This window comes from Lagenorhynchus albirostris, chromosome 1 (assembly GCF_949774975.1).
Source record: "Lagenorhynchus albirostris chromosome 1, mLagAlb1.1, whole genome shotgun sequence".
In the NCBI taxonomy this organism is placed as follows: Eukaryota; Metazoa; Chordata; class Mammalia; order Artiodactyla; family Delphinidae; genus Lagenorhynchus; species Lagenorhynchus albirostris.
This window is the reverse complement of record NC_083095.1, coordinates 141,675,966-141,699,406: the sequence shown is the minus strand read 5'-3', so window position 1 is coordinate 141,699,406 and position 23,441 is coordinate 141,675,966. Positions and strand designations below refer to the sequence as shown.

The window sequence follows — 23,441 nt, the reverse complement described above, 5'->3', positions numbered from 1 at the left end:
ACAAAGACATGGGGATGCATATCCATTGTCAGACAACATGGTACATGGAACATAAGCTGAGTTCTTGTACCGTCATTGACACTAATAAGCTCTGTGATCCTTAACCTCTCTTGATCTCAATTTTCTTCATTGTAAAACTAATGTACTTGAGGAGATTGTGTTTCTAATTTTTATTTGTTCAGTCTAGATAATATTTAGTGTGCATTTAATTTCATGAACTCCCCTAAGAACCTGTAGCCCATTAGTGGTGACCTCCGAACAACACATTCTTTAAGAATCTTACCAAAATTCTTTATTCTAGAGGTGGGGCAAAGAAGGGGAATGGGGAGGAAAGACATACAAACACTACTTACTTTTCAAAAAAATGTCTGATAATTATCAAGACAAAAGCATATGGAATGGTCATACATAAATGAGAGGGTTTCACAAAGACGAGTCCATCATGATCTTCAAGATCTGACCACTTTATTGTTGGAGGAAGCCAGAATCTTTCCAACCAAAACCATTCTTTAAACATCTGAAACATTCTAGAGAGATGGAAAAAGAATACATTAGACTTATAGAACAAATACTTAAAATTGAGACAACATTGACACCTTTAATCAAAATAACTAAACCCGAGAGTTTAGAACACAGGGTACTATTATTGAACAGAACGGAGTACTATTATTTACCGGGCTCCATGGAGCTTCATTGCATTAAACAGGAATTACTCTGCCAACACTCTCAGAAGAATTTCGGCTGTGGCACGGCAAACTGAAGTTTAATACACCACTGTTCACACTCTTGGCACAACATGTGTTAATATTATGGGTATGTGTCTTCCTCTTATATGTTTCTATCATATGAAAATTAATCTAACAATAATCTCTACAACTTCAACATGCCAAAGGCCAACCTCATGAAAGTTCCAAGTATGTATAAACCTTCGCTAGTATCCTAAGAACTTCTCCAGGAGATAAAGGGCAAGCATATTTAACTTTGTATTACAATAAAGAATTCAAATTAGTCCATGTCAACAAATATTTACAGAGATTCTATTATTTGTCAAGCCCTGTGCTAGGCACTGAGGATGCAAAGATTAAAAAGACAGCGTTCTTGCCTTAAGGACCTTATATTCTGTGGGCAAGGCAGGCCTGACAGACGACTCTGACACACTTTTTTCAGGTACAATGAAACAGGTTTGTAGTGGGTGCTGTGGGAACAAGGTGACCAGCACTGAGCCCAGCCAAGATGCGTCGGGAAAGCCCACTGGAGCAGATGATATTGAACAATGTTCAAGATGTCTTAAACGGTAAGTGGAAGTAAACCAGAGAAAGGCAGGAAAATGGGAAAGAGGGAATAGAAGTTTTAAGGAGAGGAAGTACACTGATCAAGTAACCAGAAACATAGAAGAACATTTAGATGCTCCAATCTCATCATTTAGGCTATGACAATTTTAATCTTGACATTTTGACCTTGAGGATGTTTTGATGTAATCCTTTAACAGTTAATCAGACAAAGAAGTCAAACGTCCACAGATTCACAGCAGGGTGGTCAAAATAACTCTGTCAAACCCTCTTGATTTGTAAATACCACGTGCCCATGGAACACCACCAGCAGTGTGGTTCCACCACAGCCTAAGAATCCAAGGTGTGGGATGCTGGGTCACACACAAGTGCCCAGAGTCTCGGTTTATTGTCCTGGCATAATTAATAATAGTGCCCCTTCCTTTCATAAGTGTCCCAGTTTGCGTAATAAATCATACAGTAACTCTCATCAAAAGGCTGGTGAGGGCTTCCCTGGTGGCACAGCGGTTGAGAATCTGCCTGCTAATGCAGGGGACACGGGTTTGAGCCCTGGTCTGGGAGGATACCACATGCCGCAGAGCAACTAGGCCTGTGAGCCATAACTACTGAGCCTGCGCGTCTGGAGCCTGTGTTCCGCAACAAGAGAGGCCACGATAGTGAGAGGCCCACGCACCGTGATGAAGAGTGGCCCCCGTTTGCCACAACTAGAGAAAGCCCTCACACAGAAATGAAGACCCAACACAGCAAAAATAAATAAATTAATTAATAAACTCCTACTCCCAACATCTTCTTAAAAAAAAAAAAATGGCTGGTGAGACAGTTCAGACTTGGTCACAGAGTGTCTGCAATCCAGGCTAAGGAGCTTGGGCTTTAACCAATGGAACCCAGGAAGAGTATTATGCAGAGGAATAAAATAATCAGATATTTTAGAAAGGTTGCTTGGGCAGCCAGGTCCTCTGAGAGCCCATGTGGTATCTTTTTGTCGATTACAGGATGGTGTCCCCTCTGGGCAGACACAGCCCTTCTTGCCAGCAGAATGAGATCTGGGTTTCAGCCTCCAGAACCCTCGGCCAGGCACACACATGGCTGCTCTCTGGCAGCAATATGGAGTACATTTCAGGACACAGGAAGACTGAAGAGCAATTAGGAGTTTGAAGCACTAAATATGGTCAGAAATTGGAAGCTGCAGAGAGCAGTGGTATCAGGCAGCTGAACCTGCTGATCACGCCATTTATGAGATTACACATGAGATCTAAACTGGGTAGAGAATAAAGAGAGGCCAAGAAAGAAATGAGAAGGAGGGAAAAAAATACAAAACTCAAGGGACCAGAGGCCAAAGAACAAGTCTGTTGGAAGTGGGACCCAAGAGAGCGGAAAGACTCAATCAGAGATGAGGATCAGAGTTGAGTATCAGCATTACAGATTTCTGATTTCAGATGAAGAAGAATTCCAGAGTGTGGACATCAATATGCTTCAGAAAAATCCACACCAAAACCAAATAACTAACCATGGTGAGATATTCCCTACTTTATTTCATTTCTCATCTGCTGCTCAGAGACACGTGCGTGCAAAGTAGCAGGAAACTGGTCACACCCACACCTGCAAGCCTTGTGTGGAGAAGGAGAGGGGCTGCCTTCTTTTTCATGTATTAATCATTTTACTGTAACTTCTACCCTGGAGGAGGGTAAGTAGCATTAATACAGTCGCAAAATTGTGCAAATATGGTGGAATAAAGATCATCAGGAAATATTTACTGAATACTTCCTATCAGTCTTTGGGTCTACAGAAAGGAAAGGGATGATCCTAGACTTCAGGGAGCTTACAACTGAGCCAGGACTGACCTGGATTTGGACTAGGGAGGAGACAGTGAGAACTGATGAAAGAGTTGTTAGGAAGGAAGAATTAACACACTTTGGCAAGGGAGCTGAGGATTCCAGCCTGGCTGCCTGGGCCATCTGACATAACTAACCAAAGAGGGAATTAAGAGAGGAAATCTGCATTGAAGTGCACAGCCGGATTGGGTCAGAACAAGAGCAGGCACAATTCTTTGAGTGAGACTACAGCTAAAATTCAAAATTCCTACAGATCTTAGAAATGAGCCCAGGTCACGGGAGTCTCTCCTGTAACGGACAAACCTTGTACCGTGCCTGTGTCCCTCACTGCATCAGAACGACCTACTCCTGCAAGGGGAGGTCTATTTCTTCCTAAAAGTTTGCCTTAGCATGTTCATTACTATATTAGCTCCAAATTTAATAGACTATGACTCAGGGAACAAATAGCAATGGCAGTGAGTTAGTTTTGATACTATTATAATAATCATTATACAAAATAGTTTGCTCACTCCTAAAATGTAACTCCAGGCAGTAAAGATTATTTTGTCCAGTGTGAAATATAACTAAATAAACAGCTTACAATGGTTATATAGGGGTTGCCACGCTAAATAATATGCAAGCAATGAAAAAAGATTTGTTGAAAGCCTAATAACTTTAATATCAAACAACCAAAAACATATATGGGGAGAGAGAAAGAACTCAGAAGTTAAAGGTGGCCCCGGGGTATATGTAGTTCAAATTGAGAAAAAAAATCTACACTATTTCCTCTTTCTTCATGTGCTGCCACCAAACATCAATTACTGCTGCTTCAAAAGAGTTAAGAATCTGTTCTTCACAGGACATACAAAAATTAACTCAAAATGAAGCACAGATCTAAATATAAGGGCTAAAATAATAACACTCTTAGAATATTATATAGGAGTAAATCTTCAACACCTGGGGTTAAGCAAAGCCTTCTTGCATATGACACTCAAAGCACAAACAACAAGATAAAAAATAGATAAATCGGACTTCATCAAAATTAACACATTTTGTGTTTCAATGGATACCATCAAGAAAGTTAAAAGACAATCCATATACAGAGTGTAGAGAAAAGGGAACTCTCTTGCACTGTTGGTGGGAATGTAAATTGATACAGCCACTATGGAGAACAGTATGGAGGTCCCTTAAAAAACTAAAAATAGAACTACCATATGACCCAGCAATCCCACTACTGGGCATATACCCTGAGAAAACCATAATTCAAAAAGAGTCATGTACCAAAATGTTCATTGCAGCTCTATTTACAATAGCCAGGACATGGAAGCAACCTAAGTGTCCATCGACAGATGAATGGATAAAGAAGATGTGGCACATATATACAATGGAATATTACTCAGCCATAAAAAGAAATAAATTGAGTTATTTGTAGTGAGATGGATGGACCTAGAGTCTGTCATACAGAGTGAAGTAAGTCAGAAAGAGAAAAACAAATATCGTATGCTAACACATATATATGGAAGCTAAGAAAAAAAAAAAGGTCATGAAGAACCTAGGGGCAAGAAGGGAATAAAGACACAGACCTACTAGAGAATGGACTTGAGGATATGGGGAGGGGGAAGGGTAAGCTGTGACAAAGTGAGAGAGTGGCGTGGACATATATACACTACCAAACGTAAAATAGATAGCTAGTGGGAAGCAGCCGCATAGCACAGGGAGATCAAAGCTCGGTGCTTTGTGACCACCTAGAGGGGTGGGATAGGGAGCGTGGGAGGGAGGGAGACGCTAGAGGGAAGAGATATGGGAACATATGTATAACTCATTCACTTTGTTATAAAGCAGAAACTAACACACCATTGTAAAGCAATTATACTCCAATAAAGATGTTAAAAAAAAACAGACAATCCATCGAATGGGAGGAAATATTTGAAAATCATATATCTGATAAGGGACTTGTATTTAGAATATATGAAGAACACTTAGAACTCAATAATAAAAGGACAAATAACCCAATTTAAAAATGGGCAAAGGATCTTGAATAGACATTTCATCAAAGAAGATATACAAATGGCCAATAGGCACATGGAAAAATGCTCAACATCATTAACCATGAGGGGAATGCAAATAAGAAACAAACCCAGAGATATCCTTCATTATACCCACTAAGATGGCTATAATCAAAAAGATAACAATGTTGGCAGGATGTGGAGAAATTGGAACCCTCATATATTGCTTGAGGGAAAGTAAAATGGTGCAGCTGCTGTGGAAAATAGTCCGCAGTTCCTTGAAATGTTAAACACGGAGTTATCATATGACCCAGCAATTCTACTCCTAGGTATATACTCAAGAGAATTGAAAGGATTCATGCTACGACATGGATGGCTCTTGAAAACATGCTAAGTAAAAGAAGCCAGGCAGAAAAGGCACATATTGTATAATTCCGGTCATGTGAAATGTTCAGAATAGGCAAATATAGGGAGACAAACAGTGGTTTAGTAGTTCCTTAGGGTGTACACGGGGGTGTGGGGGGAAGTGGGGAGTGGCTGCTAATGGGTACAGGGTTTCTTTTGGGGGTGATGAAAATGTTCATAAATTGAATGTGGTGCTGGTTGCACAACTCTGTGAATATACTAAAAAAACATTAAATTGCACACTTTGGGTGAATTCTATGGTATGTGAGTTATATCTAAAATAAAAAAAGTTAAAGTCTCCTTCTGACTTATATATACTACCAAATGTAAAATAGATAGCTAGTGGGAAGCAGCCACATAGTACAGGGAGATCAGCTCGGTGCTTTGTGACCACCTAGAGGGGTGGGATAGGGAGGGTGGGAGGGAGACGCAAGAGGGAGGGGATATGGGGATATATGTGTATGTATAGCTGATTCACTTTGTTATAAAGCAGAAACTAACACACCATTGCAAATCAATTATACTCCAATAAAGATGTTAAAAAAATTTTTTTAATAAAATAAATAAATAAAAGTCTCCTTCTCAGCTTCATCCTCCTTTAACTTTTATATCTTTTAATCCATGACTCAGCCTGAACTTCATGCTAAAGCTTCCTATCATCTCATTTAAGGGTCTTGAGTTTTACCTCCCAAATTCACCTGAGTCAAGGTTGTGTCCACGGGAAATTCCCAGGCAGTGCAGTGGTTAGTGCTCCGCACTTTCACCGCCAAGGACGCGTGTTTGCTCCCTGGTCAAGGAACTAAGATCCCACAAGCTGTGTGGTGCAGCCAAAAAAAAAAAAAAAAAAAAAAAAAAGATTGTGTTCATGAACCCAGAAAAATAAATAGTGAAGGAAAGACTATATCCAGATTCAGACTTCAGCATGATTTTGAAGTTAATGGCTTTCTGGGAGAAAATAAAAATTTCATGCTTTAAAAAGTAAAAACAGACTAACTCCTCTGAAGGAGAAATGGCTCTCTCAGATGACAGACTTCGGTATAGAGTGTTCAGGTCAACAGTCTAGCTCTGGGCAGTGGGCTTTACTCATCCAGGCTAACCCTCCAGCCAGCCTCTCTACCATACTTGCTCTCAAGACGAGATCCAGGGCTAAGCAGAGAGAGAACTGGGACTGGCACTCTCCTCCTCTTTTCTGCCATTTCATTCTAGTAGCAAGAAGCAAGTCACATTCTCTTAGCCTCTCAGTAGCTGTCTTAAGGCCACAAGCCTGTTCCAGGACCTCTGGCATCCTTTACAGTCATCTTTCCCTGACTCTAGTGTACAGGACGTGCTGTTCTAGAGGTAGCCCAGCTTTCAGCCCTCCTAGTAGCAGAGGAAATCAGCAATGTGTGTAGAGTTGGTACCATGCCTTTCCCACTGTGAAAGCCAAGATGGACAATTTTCCATCTGCTAGCAGTTGACCTGGGATGGCCTGGGGTTGGCAAAAGGGAGGCTTTACTCAGGACTTTGAATCTGGACCAGACCGGGACGAGCTGCATCAGCAGCAGATGGCATTCTGCCTAGGCTGCTGCTGCTGAGAACACAGTTGTCATCTCTCAGCTTCCTGGCTTTCCTGATCACCTTAGTCTCTTGGTTTCTACTGTGGTCCAGGTCTGGTCCATCAGACCTGGTGCTGTGGGTCACTTTCAGTGAAGCCTTTTGTTTAAGGTAGTAAGAAAGAGGTGGATTCCATTGCTTACAATCAAGAGCACTGACTGATACACCTAGCATTTTCCCCACTCTCCTTCAGGAGAAACAGACAGCTCCAATTCAGCTGTCTGAACCTTAAATTTAGCAGAAGTGCCTGTTCTTAGGATTTCCTTCTAAAGTTTAAATGGGGAAGCAGGAACTCCCTTGAGTAACTGAGGAGGGACTGGCAGCCTGTAGCATCTGTCAGTTTCTCCCTCTGGTTAGCCTTCGATCTCATCTTGCCCACAATGGGCACTTGTTGGTCCCCTTTTCTTTCTTTCTCTCCCATTTTTGCTCCTGTTCCGCCTACATTTCAAATGCGACAGTGGCACTCAGTCACTACTTAAGGGTTTTTTGGTTGTTCAGTGTAACAGAGGCTGCTGGCTTCCCTGACTCAGCCTTAAAAAGATGCCTGGTGAATGACAAACATTCACACAGTGAGTGGAACAGTACCTGTATGCTGTGTTAACTATTGTGATATTTAAACAATCCTCAGATGGAAAGAGAATTAGAAAATATTGAGATGGAGAGATACCTGTGTTTTTAAAACCCCACAAGTTACTGCTCTAAAAAAAAAAAAAATCCTGAGCATTTGCAACAATGAATCTGTCATTCAGGAGCCCTGCCTGTGACTCAGTCACTTTTGAACACTCTGAGAAGCTCACTGACTCCCACATCAAACTCATAGCCCATATCTCATCTTGATTCATTTGGCTGAACTCTAGGCCTTTCTGGCAACTGAAAATTGCCAACCGTATTGACAACTTTTCAGTCTCTGCTTAGTGTTCTCTCAGAAGCAAACGTATTCATTTACTCCTTGGCCATTCTCAGTCCCTTTTTTCTCATCAGCTACTCAAACTCCATTTTTTCCCATCCTTCGTACATTCTCTAAGTACTGAAATTCCTACTTAACATAAAAAAAATCTGAAGGAACTACAATTTTTATTTATATAAAAGAATCTGAAGCTATTTTTAAAAATAGGAAATATTTACAAGAAAAGTACCTGCAGTTATTTCTTTTTACTTTGGGGAAGTTCAGTAATGGAGGTGGCATCATAGCCCAGCTGTGTTTTCCCACTAATACTGTGGAAATTTTAAACCCTATTTTCAACTCCAGCTGCCAGTAGTTTGCAGGAAGACAATCTAATGAATGTAGGTTTTTATGACTCATTATTTTCTGACCTCATGGATACAGAACCCATCAGGGTGAAGGAAGCCTGTTGAGCCACTTTCTCAGACACACACCATTAAATCTGACCTTAGTACTTGAAGAAATAAAATTATCTGGGTTACAAGTTTATCACTATTTGAAGCAACATTTTTGTAAAGTACTGAAAAAATGTGGTACTCTAACTATTGCTGAGGTAAGAACTCCAAGTCAAGCTGAGTCTTTGGACAGCTTCTGGTAACTATCCATCTAATCCCTACTGTAAACATCACATCAGTTTAGAAGATAACTCTACAGAACATATCTCTTGGATGGAGGGGAGTGACAAGAAAGTATCTCTACAGAACAGAAAATATCTCTCAGATAGAGGACGGTGATGAGAAATGGGAAGTTAGGAAAACAAGTTAAATTGAAGTAAAGGCATATTCCTGAGCAATGCAGTGAGAGACACTCTTGAATCAGTATTCACAATTTCTGAGTATTATTATGGTTGGAGGATATGAGAGTTGGTGAGCGTTTTTGTGACTGGGTGACCAGCTGGATTGCAGAGGGGCCAGGGTTCTCTGGTGAAGAGAAAGTCAGCTCCAGAAGAGCAAGGACTTTGCGTGGCTCATACACTACTGTATACCCAAAGTTTGCCACACAGTAGACACTATACAAGTGCTTGCTGAATGAACTGATGGAGGGTTTACTGAGGCTGGAATGGAGTTTTGAACAATAAAGGCATGACACTATGGCCAGAAATTATATCTAATTTATTGATAACTATGTACAACTTCATTTTCGTTAGCTGGAGAACAATTTTTAAAATTTGGTGTAGGAGGTCAGGTAAACATGTTTATCTAACTTTAGTCTACCTTAACTCTACTAACTCAACCAAAAGAACTGGTTTATGCCTTTAAGATAAAACACAAAAGAAAACATGAGCAGCTACTTGCTTCCTGTGAACAGTGTAAGGACTGAGCCAGCTGTAACTTCCAATTCTGAAAGCATTTTGAGTTGTGCCATTTCAAATGGATAAGACAATGCAAATGACAGAGCAACTTAACTCTGAAGGATATTTATTATGACTAAGTTAGTTTATAAAAATATAATAAATGCCTGGGCTTATAACTTTAGAAAACTGAAGAGAAGAAAAAAAAAACCCTATACTTTATGTAAAGAAGTAATTAACTTACAACAAGATAAAAACAATTTTAATTCCCTCATATTGAATTTTACAATTATACCAATTTAAAGCCTCAAAGAAATTCAGAACAGATTTAGAAATGAAAAAGAAAATTTCAGAAGATCTGTAGCAGAAACATGGTATTGCCTCAAAGATGCCGTTGAGGGGTGTCGGGATGTCCTAAGTATCCATTGATTCTGCCTTTTAGTTACAGACACCACCCCCCCACCCCCAGTTTAACCTGGCATGTGGCTACCCTGCCACACGAGGCAACATTTCCCAACCTCCCTCTATCACGGCTAGGTGCGGCCATGCGTGACCATGTCTGGGTCAATGACACAGGAGTAGGAACTGATTTGGGTAATCTCCCTAAAGACCAAGCTGCATGTCCTGGCTTCTCTCTGTCTTCCTTCCTGACAGCTGGAAATGGGGATGACAGAACTGGAGCAATTTTTGAAGCCAATTAGCACATTAGCCCTGGTCCACCCATATCTGAACTGTTATGTACAAGAGAAATAAACTTCTATTTCATGTAAGTCATTAGATTTTGACCCTGTTTGCCTGCTCTGTGAAATAAGTCTGGTCCCTTTGGTCCCTTTACCTACTTCCTTTGCCAGCTGGCCCAGGACCTTTCCAAGTAGGGAGTAGTGGAGAGATACTGCAGGAGGAAGAAGTTTCGCTTTTGGCTCTGGTGCACTCCCAGTGAAGCCTCCAGCAGCCCCCATCAGCCAGCAGAATCCACCAGCACCTTCCTGGGGAGTTTTGTGGCCAGAGTGTCTCCAGCGAGACACCTCCCGATGAACAGCACCCTAGAGGGCAGATTTCCCGCAAGTTTCTGAGGGCTAGTTCCATAGCCAGCCAGTTCTGCTGGTTTTCCGTAGCGACCCCTCTGTGCCCTCTTCATCAGGGTCTGCACATCAGCCCTGGAGGCCTCTTCCTTGTGTACTGTATCTCCGCCCCAGGGGTCGTGACTGCTTCCTATAGCTGTGATTCCTATACTCTTTAGAGTTCTTCCTACTGGCCAATCCTTCATTCTCTAATCCTGATTGACTTGATGGAAAAGTCCAACAAACTTTATGTGCTTACTCTAACACTAATTAACAAAAGCTTAAGTTATATGGAGCAAATCAAAAAGGCCTCTGAAATTGAAATTAGAAGAAAGGGCCTTCTCATTTTCCCCTTCTAATACTGTATATAGAGTTTGCTTATAGAGTAAAAGTTGACTTGAGATTTTAGGAAGATGTGCTTCTGCCTTTTTGCTTCCACTGATTCCAAAGCATAAGTTAATGTCCCCATGAGCCAGCTATCACTTTCTACTAGAACAATACTCTTTCATTGTTAGTACACATTTTGGAAAAATTTCCAGCAAAACTAATAAACCCCTAAAATGCCAACAAGGCACTTGGCATCTGTACGGGGTCATGTTCTCCCTCAAGTGAAGGCTCTCCCCTGGTGCTGTTCTCTTCAGGCCATGTTTCTCTTGGCTCTATAATAAGACTTCACAATATGCCTTGATCTAGGTTCCTAACTTAAATATCCCCTTCCTAACTCAAATAATGAGCCAGTGAAGTTTTAATTCCTAGAAAAGCACAGGCAGGGTCACCATTTGCTGTTGTGTGCAGAAGAAACCCCACCTGGGGATGGCTCTGCCTGAGGCTTATTGCCCAAAACAAACTCCAGCTGTGTCTGGAGGCAGCGCTCACCTTCCTCCCCCTGTGTGCACTCTTCTGTGAGTGAGAAGCTTGTGGCATGGCCCTGGACCACTGGACCCCTGTCTGCTTTTCCAGGCTCACTTGTGCATCCCCTTCCCCTCACTTTGTGATCCCACAAGCAAGCCGGTCAGCTTCATGACCCTTAGAGCAGAAGGGAAAGTCCTTTCCTGCCTCAGGGCATATGCATAGACTATTCCTTCTGCCTAGAATGCTCTTTTCACCCATCTTCACCCTACTCTCTCCTCCTTATCCTTCAAGTCTCAATTTAAGTATCTCTAAGATCTTCACCAAGACTTTCCATGACCCCTGCACCCCCATCACTCTTACAGCTAAAAGAAATATTCCTGTTAGATGCTACCATCACTCCATTCTTTTTCTTCATAACATGTATCAAATTTGTAATTATATGTATGTTGATTTGATTAAAGTCTGGTTCCCTCTCCAGACTTCCAGATCCATGAGGTCAGGGGCTAAAATTGTTTTACTCACAATAGCACCCATAACTTGGCATACGGAAAGCGTACAAACAGTAAATGCTAAATAGATATTAAGGGAGCCAGTATAACACAGTCGTCAAGCACATGGACTCTGGAGCCAGACTGCCTGGGTTCTGACACTTAACTAGCTATGTGCCCTTGGACAACTAACTTATGTCAGCTTCCCCATCTACAAAATGGAAATAATAATTGTACCACCCTGATGAGGTTGTTTAAATAACAAAGTGAGTAAATATTTGTAAATCACTGTATTACATGCCTGTTAAACGTAAATTGGAGTCAAGCTATCAAATACCAGGTTGCCCTTCTAAAGAGAGCAACTAAATGAACTTCCAGGTCATAAAATTCTATAATTTACACCTATTAAATTAGAAGACATTATTTAAAAATAATACTCAGTGCTAACTATGCTATAAATGTCTCATATATATCATTTACATATAAATGTACATTCCTATGTTACTGGTGGCAACGTAAATGATACTACCCTTTTGGAATCGGATAATAAATTTTAGGAGTCACCAAAATGTTCCTGCCTACCTAGAAATACATGTAAACTGGAAAGAAAACTTTTTAAACTATAGTTAATAAGTAACACTTCAGTACTAGTAAATAATGGATTTTTAAAATATGGAATGTTTAAGTACATTTTGAAATGTTAACTCTAATAATAATCAATTAATGCTAAAATTGTAAAATTTATAAACATGAAAAGTGTTATGACACGTTTAAAAAAGAAAATTCAAAATTATATCTATACTATGATCATATGACAGTATATGATCTCGTATAATATACTATTTTAATCATACACATATATGTGTGTGAGCGTGTGTGTAAAGACAAAAACTAGAAAGAAACATGAAAAAATAATTGATATGCTAGAACAGTAAAACTCTGCATATTTAAGATTTTAAATTATTGTTTTCCCAGTATGCACCCAGCTTCCCATACTAAAAGGTGTTATTAAGGTGATTTATTTCACATTAATATATTTTAAGAGGCTATCTTTTTAAGTTAATGTTTCATATACAAAAAGTAATAGATGATTTGAAGTAAGGCAAGTTTGCTACCTACGTAAAACTTATCACAGCCTTTTTACACACACAAACAGGTAACTGAAAATTTAAAATGTGCTTCCTTGGTCAACAGGAAGACAGGCTCTTGTGACCTATCTATAAACTGACTTTAGATTCTGGAGATAATAAAGATAATGCAGAAAAAGCCATTTAAGGAGGGAGTATTCACCAAAAAGTAATTCTCCTGGATGCCTCTTCACCTTTATCGGATCTCTGGTTCATCTCTGTCCTGGTCATTAATTGACAAAGATTGCCAAAGGCCAGCTCAGGAACAAGAGAGGTAAGTGACTGAGGAAGTTTATTTAGACTGGTAACATGGATAGGAGGTTGCAGAAAAACAGGTAAGACTGAAATCAGAAGGGTGTAAAGCAAAGTTACACAATGGATATGTTTTAGAAGAATGCAAATCCTGGGGTTCAAAGAAAAGGGGTCCAAGATGATTGAGAAGAAATCTATGAAAAAGTTACATAGATTTGATAATTCTGCCTTCAAAGGTGGAATTCCCTTCCCCTCTTCCCCCTGTTCCCGCCCCCCTTTTTAGTTAACTTTAGAAGTCTAAAATATAAATTAACAGCTGGGTAACCACGCAATGGTGTTGCAATGTAAAGAAATTTTAACCCAATTACCATCATGTCAGCATTTCCTTTCCAGTTGCTGTTAAATATGTTGCTCCTCTCCGCCGCGTCCTTCCTTGCAAGCTCTCCTCCCTTGCCTGGTGAGTCACACATCTTGCTTCATAAATTATATTGTTATTAGTCTCAGGCACAAGGGACTGATGCAGGCAAAAGCAAGGGAGTTGAGAACCTCGCTGCTGCTAGTGACTCACAGAGGAACCCGAGGTCAGGCCCTGATTCTGTCTCAGGTTTTCCCACTGGAGAAACTGGAGGATTGGCTGGGTGCAAAGCCCTCCTGTGCACTGTGGCAGGTTCTGCAGAAGCTCCCCACAGGCAAAAGCAAGGGAGTTGAGAACCTCGCTGCTGCTAGTGACTCACAGAGGAACCTGAGGCCAGGCCCTGATTCTGTCTCAGGTTTTCCCACTGGAGAAACTGGAGGATTGGCTGGGTGCAAAGCCCTCCTGTGCACTGTGGCAGGTTCTGCAGAAGCTCCCCACTCACTTAGCCTCAGGTCAGGAAGACCACCATACAAATCGCAAGCCTGCAATTTAAGAATTTTTTAAAAAGAATGCAGTGCTACATACACTGCCTCAAGTAGCTCACTGTCTTTCAAACACCTGAAAAAGAAAGAACCTTGGCCCTGGAGTCAGACAGCCCGTTCAAGGGCCAGACCTGTCAATAGCTAGGTCTTGGACAACTCAATCTCTGAATCTTCGTCTGAATTAAATGGTGCTAATTCTACCTACTGCAAAGACCTGCTGTGGATTAGAGTGATTAGGTATGTATGTACTTTACCTGAATACAGTAAAGTACAGAATCAGTGTTATGTAATGATACTATCTTATTATCCTGACTTTATTGGGTAGGGGCAAGAATCCCATGTCAGGCTGGTTTAAATAATAAGATTAAATGCTAAGTTTAAAAAGATTCTCCAAGGGAGAGGAATGGGACATCTGCTCCTTCACAGCTGCCTTCCCGCCACTATTTCCACATCTTTCACTACTGGGAAAAGATAACTGGTTTCATATTCTTCTTTCAGTAAAGGAAGCCCACATAATGGGCAAAAACTCTGCTAAACAGAAAGTCCAGAGACAAGTCCTGGAGAGGCTGTCCTGCATAGAGTCACCTAGTTCCAACCTTCCCAATGATCAGACTCACCTGGGGGGATGCCCAGACCTTACCCCCACAACACACTGGGATAGAATTTCAGGACAGGATGCGTAGGAACCCAAGGCCTATTGGCTTGTCAAGAATAGATGTTTGGGAATCTGAATGCCCATCCTACCCCTTTCCAGCTATATGACCTCATCTGTAAAACAGATATAATGACTTTTATGTTTGTAAACTCTAGGTCAGGATGAAATGAGGTCATGTGTCTAAATCACTTTGTAACGCTCGGTGTATAGTAAGTGCCCAGTAAGCTGCAAGTGTTGGTACTGTGGTCACTATTTACATTTCCTCATCAATGGCACTATGGATTTCCAAGTGGCATAACAGCCAGCCGTCATTCACTAATTTCCTATAATACCCTGATCAGTATTGAGGTTACCCGACCAAGTGTTGGTGGCAGAGCAGCTTTTCTGAGGGATAATCCATTTCCTTGACAGGGTAATTCATTTCCTCAGTGTCAGCAGGATTTCTTACAACACGGTAGTCGTCAGGGGCAGTGTCACCAAAGGAATCTCTTATGAAAGAGAGTGAAATCTATAGAAGGGTACAGAGCCACACCTTGATCAAGAAGGAATCTGGAACATCTGTCTCACTCACTGATAAAGAGGAAGCAAGTTACTTTTAGGGAAGGACTTGGTGTTATTAGAGAACTGATGAAGAAAGCCTCCAATTTTAATATTTAAAATATATGCTTATGAAGTGTTTCCTGCTGCCACTGCAGAAGGAAACATCCCTTAGAAAAGAACAAGATGACAAAGATTCCCATAATCTTCAGATGAGGGTGAGGTGCAGTGGGTGTGAGAACCTAGAGCAGAGGGCAGGGAAGCAGTGAAGGAGTACAGAAAAATAATCTCAATTACACGTTCCCAACAGTTTCCTTCTTTAACTCAGAAATCATTAATAAATAAATAAATAAATAAATAAAAGGGGAGATTTCCCCCTGGCAAGAAGTGCTGGCATGAGATTAGGAAATTGGGCACCTGCTGGGATAGTCACTGTTTCCTCCTCTGAGCAAACAGGGATGGGTCATCTCCCTTTCTCAGCCCAGCCTCTCCCTCTGTCCATGGCCACTAGCTCTTGTTATTTACTCACCAAGAGTAAGTAACTCATAAGATCTCAAAACTGAAAAGAACTAGTCATTCCTATCTAGCTCTATCTAATGCAAGAAGCCCCTTAAAGAAAAAAAAAAAGCATAACACCCAGATTTTAAGTAGATAGGGGGAAAGACAGAGACACCGAGACAGACAGAGACATAGAGAGACATATAGGGTATCTGCAAAGTCTGCAACATAGAGAAAATATTTCATTTATTAATTATACTTTTGGGGGAGATTAATGATTAAATCCATGGCTTTAAATTTAGGCATCTTTTGGGATTTCCCCGGTGGTCCAGTGGTTAAGACTCCGTGCGCCCAATGCAGGGGGCCCAGGTTCAATCCCTAGTCAGGGAACTAGATCCTGAATGCTGCAACGAAGATCCCACGTGACGCAACTAAGACCCAGCACAGCCAAATAAATAAATATATTTTATTTTATAAAAAATTAGGGATCTTTTGACTGCAAAAGTATCTGGAAGAAAAAACATTCTGGGTATATTATACGAAAATGTAACATATTGTAAAATAAAAATTTCCCTAGGTTTCCAGACTTTTCAAATATACATTCTTTTCAAAAGGGCATCCTTAAATTTCTGTCCAATATATATTTATATGATTTTCATTTGTCTCTGATTTCTGCCATTAGCTGTTGTGAATCAGAGAAAACACCATGCTGACACGTACCAAGCAAGGTACCAGGTCAGTGTCATGTCAGGCACAGAGCCAACTCCCGTTTCCCTGGTCGGGGGAAGTCCAACATGTGCCATGTGATCTGCTGGCTACTCCTCTATTGATCTTGATCTGGGGTCTATGGGTTTCTAAGCCTTCTTTTTAAAATCTTCTTCTCTAAACTAAGACTTATTGGGTATTTCCTCAGATTTTTTTCTGCCAAAACATACAGTTGCCATTAGTGCTACCATGAATGACTAGTCTGATTCTGTAAAGCAGGACCACATGTGAACCTAGATGAAAGTGGTGGAACTGGGGTTGGGTTGACCCGCAGGGCAGATTGCTGGCTCCACATGCTGTAAGAGAGGATTCAAGTTCCCCTGTGTCATTCATGTCAGTGAAATTTAATTATAAATGTCTTAAGGTTAACCAAAAAGAAAAAGATGCTCTGAACGTGAACAATAGAATAATGATATTCAATTTCTACTGCATGGAACAGTACAGATCCAGAAGTTATATTATTTTACCTGTCACATCCATACTAACATTTAGGTCTCTATATATTTTGAGGTTAGAAACAAGGTTAATTTTTTTCCATATGGATATTCAAATGGTCATTCTTTCCTTATATTATCAATACTGTCATAAATCAAGGGTCCAATATGTATTGGAGTAAATGTGTCCAATATGTAAAGTGGAGGTTTATTTCTGGAATTTCTAGTCCATTTTATTGGTCTGTTGTGCCTTTGGCTTTAGTATTTTTTTTAAAGTTTCCTAGTTGATTCTTACTTTCAGCCAGTATGGAGAACCACTACCAGCTACAAAATTAATTAGTAGATCATGACCAGAAATTTTATAGAGTGGAATGGAATAGAAGAGAAAACATCAATACATATCAAGTATTGTTTTGTGAAACTTTTATTCCAGTTAATGTGTGTGTGTGTTCTGAGTTGAGATCTAAAAGTATTTACCATCAGTGATCATTAAAAGAGGTTTGAAAACCACTGCAATAGTGTAATCTGTGAAACAATTACTTAGGAAAATCCAACTTGAATATTATTTTACAGTCATCATCTAGTAATGCTCTGACGTTTTCTCTTCCACAATTGGTTGTAGACCAGCATTCCACAGAAAGTGTATTTCCATTGGAAACAAGTCAGGGAAAGTCAGTTACAGCTAATGGAACAGGAGGAGCTCATTATAAGCCCTGTAACGCTGACCCAAGGTCAGAAGTGACAGTGAGCCTGTGGGAACATCACAAATGAAAATTGCGCATCTGCACAGTTTGAGATTTGCTCAGCATCAGCATATTTTACATTTTTAATCAGATGGCAAGCAAGAAAACAAAATTTGAAGGGAAGAAATTGAAGCCAATTTAGTTATTAAATGATGTCAAGTCATCTTCATTATTGAAGAAAATGCTCTCAGAATTTTTGCTTGAATCTTGAAATAATTATTCTTCAGCCTGTGTCAGGATCAATCTAACCAACAAGTATTTATTGACTACTTGCTAAAGTATGTCTGGCAAATGAATCAAAATAAAACAAATAGGGCTTCCCTGGTGGCGCAGTGGTTGAGAATCCGCCTGCCGATGCAGGGGACACGGGTTCGTGCCCTGGTCCGGGAAGATCCCACATGCCGCGGAGCGGCTATGCCCGTGAGCCATGGCTGCTGAGCCTGCGCGTCCGGAGCCTGTGCTCCGCAACGGGAGAGGCCACAACAGTGAGAGGCCCACGTACCGCAAAAAAACAAAATTAAAAAATAAATAAATAAAAGAAATAAGACTTGTTCTTGAACACAAGTACTCTATAAAGAACAAATGGATTGTGGCATATGCTTTTTCCTCCCTAATCACTTCATTTAAGAACATGGAAATATAAATAAAAATTATTTCAAGTCCCTTAATGTAATATTTTATCTCTTCATATAACCTAAATATATGCATTAGCTGTGAATTTTACAGTTTTCCCATTAACGAGAATTATGTTTGGTGATTATTTCACAATATATACAAATATTTAATTATTATGTAACAACACCTGAAGCCAGTATGTCAATTATATCTCAGTTTTAAAAAAAGCTAGAAAACTGCTTCCATTTCTCCCTTCTCCAGGCCCAGTGACCACACGTCACATGTTTCAGAAGGCAGAGCTACAGGATGGAAGAAGGCAGCACAATCTATGACAGGAGAACTAAACCGTTGCTGCACACATGCAAAAAGTATGTATCTTTTGATTTTGTTTTTATATTGTGCACATGCACACGAACGTGTGTGTGTGTCTGTGTAGTGTGTGTATGTGTATGTCTGTGTGTATCTGTGTCTATGTCGTGTGTGTGTGTATGTGCATCTGTGTGTCTGTGTGGTGTGTGTTTGTGTGTACCAATACTGAGCAGACAAATTTGGAAATTTTGGTTAAATGTATTAGTTTCCTGGTATTTCCTGAAGATAAAATTCAGGGAAAAAAAAAAGGAAAGTTTCCATTGAATTGGAACTTCTGTAAACCGAATGCCAGCTATGCGTAAGGCCTCTGGTCTGTTCAGTTCACACTCCTTAGAACGCTGTACAGATACCCTCCACAGACTTTCCAGCAACCAGGTTGGCAAAAAAAAAAAAAAGAGGAAATGGTTTTTTAAATGAACCAAAACCCTTTAACTTTATATTTGAGCAGCATGTAAACACTCCCTGCCTGAGAAATTTTAAATCCTCCTACTTGGGAAAGGGGAAATGTGTCTCAAGGTCAAACTCCCTCTCACACAGCCCTCTTCTACTTGTTAATGGGCTTCCTCAGACTTTAAGGTCTGATAATAATGAAATTTGGAAATAATTTAACTGTTTCAAAAATACAGTGATTGCTGAAGTCCATTTACAATGGAATGTCTGTCCCCTATCCACAGAAATTCCTGGGGAAAGTTTAGGCTGTTACAGTGTTGTATAAGGTCAAAGGTTCTTTTTTAAAAAAATATTTATTTATTTTGGCTGTGCTGAGTCTTAGTTGCAGCATGCGGGCTCTTCGTTGAGACTTGCAGACTTCTTGGTTGTGGCATGCATGCGGGATCTAGTTCTCCAATCAGGGATTGAACCCAGGCCCCCTGCCTTGGGAGTGTGGAATCTCACCCTCTGGACCACCAGGGAAGTCCCAAGGTCAAAGGTTCTTAATCTCTCCATCCACGTGCTGTTTGATGTTTTTATACCTAAGCCCTAATTTATTCTAATTAGGCTTTTAACTTAGTTTATATTTTCATCATTTAAAATCCTTGCTATAAGACACAATCTTAAGGCAATATATAGTATGGCCCATAAAATGATGAGACTGATTGTTGCACTGGGCTTAGGAAAGTAAGTCCTGCCACTTAAGAAAGTCTTCTTTCAGAGTGCCAATTGTCTGGTCTGTCTGGGATGACACAAAGATTTCTTCAATCATTCTGGGTCTACCAGCTAAATAAAAACAAACTCACGATGTGTAAGACCAATAAGGTCAGTGGTATTGTGTGCGCAGGTGTCTCCAGGAAAAGGAAGAATACAATTGCATTTGATTCCAGAGGGAGCTTCCCTGTGTTCCTCTCCTATCTCTCTGCTATGATCTGCAGTTCATTGGGATTCAAAGTTAGGGACAGATGCCGAAATGCCATTCCTGATGCCAACTGGCTTACTTAACTCCAGGCTTTTAGCCAGTAAATAAATCAATCACTCTTGTCCTGAATCTGTCTTTATAAAGGTATATTATCTCCAGTTCAAGCTTTGTATTGCATCCCTAAATTCACACTATGAAGGCCTTGGAAAGCCCAAGGCTCCTGAGTAGATGGCCTGGGGCCCAAAGCAAATGAATGGTTGCCACACTATACTCTGTTCCATGAGTTCTTGGAGCCAGACCCTCCTCCCACATGCATCCTGCCAACAAGGTTTCTGCTATGGCTTTGGGAGCCCAGGAAAACTCAGATGAACTCTGTGTGTGTGTGTGTGTGTGTGTGTGTGTGTGTGTGTATGTATGTGTGAATGTGTGCATAAAAACACATCTTTCCTGACCTCTAACTCTGAAATGATTAGCACAACAAACTGACTTTTGTAAAACAAGTATCTGATGTTCTTGCTTTTTGCCTGATTTTACTATGCTTTAGGGGAATCTTGGCACAGGACTTTCACTACCCTGTTTCAGAGGCTATGTCAAAGCTGGATGGTAACCACTATAAAGGATCTCAGTAATTACAACGTGATATTCAAAGAAAGTCAATCACACGATGTTATAATAAACAAGCACCAGGCAGCTCCATGAGGGCAGGTTCTTGCCTCCATTGTTCACTGCTGATACCCCCATGCCCAGAACAGGATCTAGCATGACAAAGCATCAACAAATAATTGGAGAAATGACTACTATTTATCGAAAGCCTACCATTTTTCAGTCATGCAGATGACACACTGCATAACTTGTCTCTCTATTCCTTATAACAAACAATGCCATGTGATGGACGTTATAATAAATAGCTTATAAATAAGGAAAGTGAGGTTTGAAGAATTTCACTGACTTGCCTAGGTCACATAATTAGTAACCAGGAAGGAGCTATTCAAATCTAGGTCTGTCTGCCTTTCTAGCCCATGTTCAGTCCACTTCATCATGCCTTCACCCCAAGAGTAGAAGCAAATTATAGATTGGCTCTTGATCTTGCTATGACACCAAATTAACATATTTGCATATTATTTTGGATTCAGAAACACCTCCAGGTGACAAGGACTCTGTAAAGGGCTGATGGAATACAATAGGAGAATAGAAGGCTCCAATCATATATATATATGATTGTATATATATATCTGTGTGTAGGAAGGCAACAGAGTTCTGGCTTTTTCACTTCCCTATTATACTGCTAAAATCTCACTGAGCCTAAATATCCTTATCTGAAAACTGCATAAGATGAGTCTTGCCTCACTGAATTAAATGGGAAATGCATATACATACAGCAAGAACCCAATAAGTGCAGACTATTGCTAACCCAGAATTATCTTCAGACTTATATAAATTTGATTGCTTTTAGAAAAGACAGAATATTTTTAATGGGAAGACTATACAATTACTGTCAGCATGAACATATGCCTATTTTCCCCTTCAAGAATTTGTCCCTTTGTCCAGCAATCCTACTGATGAAATTTTAAGTGGAAACCCCCTTTTTAAAAAAGGTTTGTAGGGGAGAGGAATGAAAGGTGTTTAAAGTCTGAATCCTCACTCATGGTAGAGAAGGACCTTGGACATTATATATTAATGAATAAATTAATATTCATCATCTGGTGAGTCCCAAAGGTTTCTTTCCTTTGCTCTGTGTAAGGCTTTTCAGGAAATAAAATTGCTTAAAAGAACATCTTCACTAAACATGGGTTAGAAAAAATAAAGTTTTGTTTTTGTTTCGTTTTTCTTCACAAAGCTGGCAGTTTTAGAATTAATCACCTAATGTCTTCTGGACATGACATTTAGACTATCTCCCTTAAGACAGAACCAGCTTAGAAAACCTTCTTACTGTGAGATGAGCAAATTCTGCCTTGTTCCAAATTTAAGACATTCTGAAATGGCTTTTGCTATGCTGCCTGGAGATCCTCGGTCACCCTTTGCATTTCAGCTTGAGTCAAGGCTTTCCAAATAAACCAAGCTATGCCGATTGAGCGTTCAGCCTCATGTGATTTCACTCTCTGAACAATTCTTCCTGTCCCTTCAGTGAATCAGTTTAAACTCGCCAAAGAGCAAGTAATACAAGTTAGAAGTTTGAATTCAACATTTACTCTCCACTACTAAAGACTTCTGTAGTAAAACTCATCAAGCAAATGGCTTCAAAGCTCTCTTTTCTGTATCTCTCCCACAATCAGGCCAAAAACAAACATTTTCATCTTTCTCTCTCCCTCTCTCTCTCTCTCTCTCTCTCTCTCTGTCTCTCTCTCTCTCTCTCTCTCTCTCTCTCTCTCTCTCACACACACACACACACACACAGAGCCAAGGCCAACTTGGTTTTGAAGTTTCTCAAATAGTAACAACATCCACAAGATGATGCCTACCTTTCTGAAACTTCAGTCCACAAAGATGCCCCTTGGTTGTGAAGAGACAGAGCCAGACTCTCAGTGCTCCAGCCAGCTTTGTTCTCATCAGAGAGCAACACACCTCAGCTCTGTGTAAGCTCTGAAATTCTTTCAGAGACCCACCCTCTAAAGTTGCAGGTCAAGATTTCTGACTGAGGGCAGTCAGTGACGTGAGGCACAGCTACTGGATGGCACCTTCAGATTCTTTCCTGATGCAATGTTGTTTCCTGTTTGACCACATGGAGAGGAGAAAACTGGAATTCAGTGGGACACCGAGTCACAAATGCATCAACTGCTTCATCATCATTGCATTTCAGTGCACACAGTCATTAGTCAACTACTGAACAGGATAGTCTTGCTGTTTGTATTAAAAGGAAGGGGTTTATGTGGCAGAAAGAGACCTGCAACACTGCTGACAGCCCTGCACTATCCTCTGAGCTAGTCTGACAGCCGTAGTACTCTCCAGAAGCCTGGAACACAGGCAGGGCTTTTTGCTAACTAAATCACTACCACCAGCACTGCACCACAAAACTCATTACCAAGGAGCATCAGTCTCAGAAATGCAACTTTTCCACCTGTTTCCTAGCAATTGAAAAAGAAAACCCTTTTTTGAACCATAAAATGACCAAAAAAAGAAAAAAAATCAGATCATCTTTTCTTTTTAGAATAGTTGGATGCGATTCGCTTTGTTTTTATTTGTGTCTCAAAGAACAATCATCACAGACAAGGAAAGACAAATCTATTAGTAGCACAATATAAATGTTGTTTGTCTGCTTGAGACACTTCAACTTTAAAGGCAAGTGTCCCTCATTTTATAGTGTTTATTTGAGATGTTGCACCTTTTGGGGCCATTTTCACTTTCTCTTGCCTGAAGATGAAACTGCTGCAGGCGTGGATTATTTAAAGGTGCTTTGACAAGAAAACTTCAACAAGTTTATTCCTGTCCGTCTTATAAGCTGAACCTTGCCTCCCAGGAGGT

General features: G+C 40.3%; 1 protein-coding gene across 4 annotated transcripts in view; it reads right to left on the bottom strand.

Moving 5' to 3' along the window:
* The window catches only part of CERS3 (ceramide synthase 3), a 122,698-nt gene extending 100,133 nt beyond the window's left edge, over positions 1 to 22,565 (bottom strand). For 2 of the 4 annotated variants that reach the window (XM_060155552.1, XM_060155525.1), the window contains exons 1-3: positions 22,442 to 22,541; positions 13,487 to 13,592; positions 354 to 527 (exon numbers count right to left, since the gene is read on the bottom strand). In XM_060155552.1, coding sequence (XP_060011535.1) covers positions 354 to 526 — 173 coding nt within the window. In that variant the 5' untranslated portion in view covers position 527; positions 13,487 to 13,592; positions 22,442 to 22,541. Of the gene's footprint in view, positions 1 to 353; positions 528 to 13,486; positions 13,593 to 22,441 lie in introns of all 4 variants that reach the window. The other 2 variants (XM_060155544.1, XM_060155535.1) reach the window with 2 other exon arrangements.
* Positions 22,566 to 23,441: the final 876 nt, after the last annotated feature.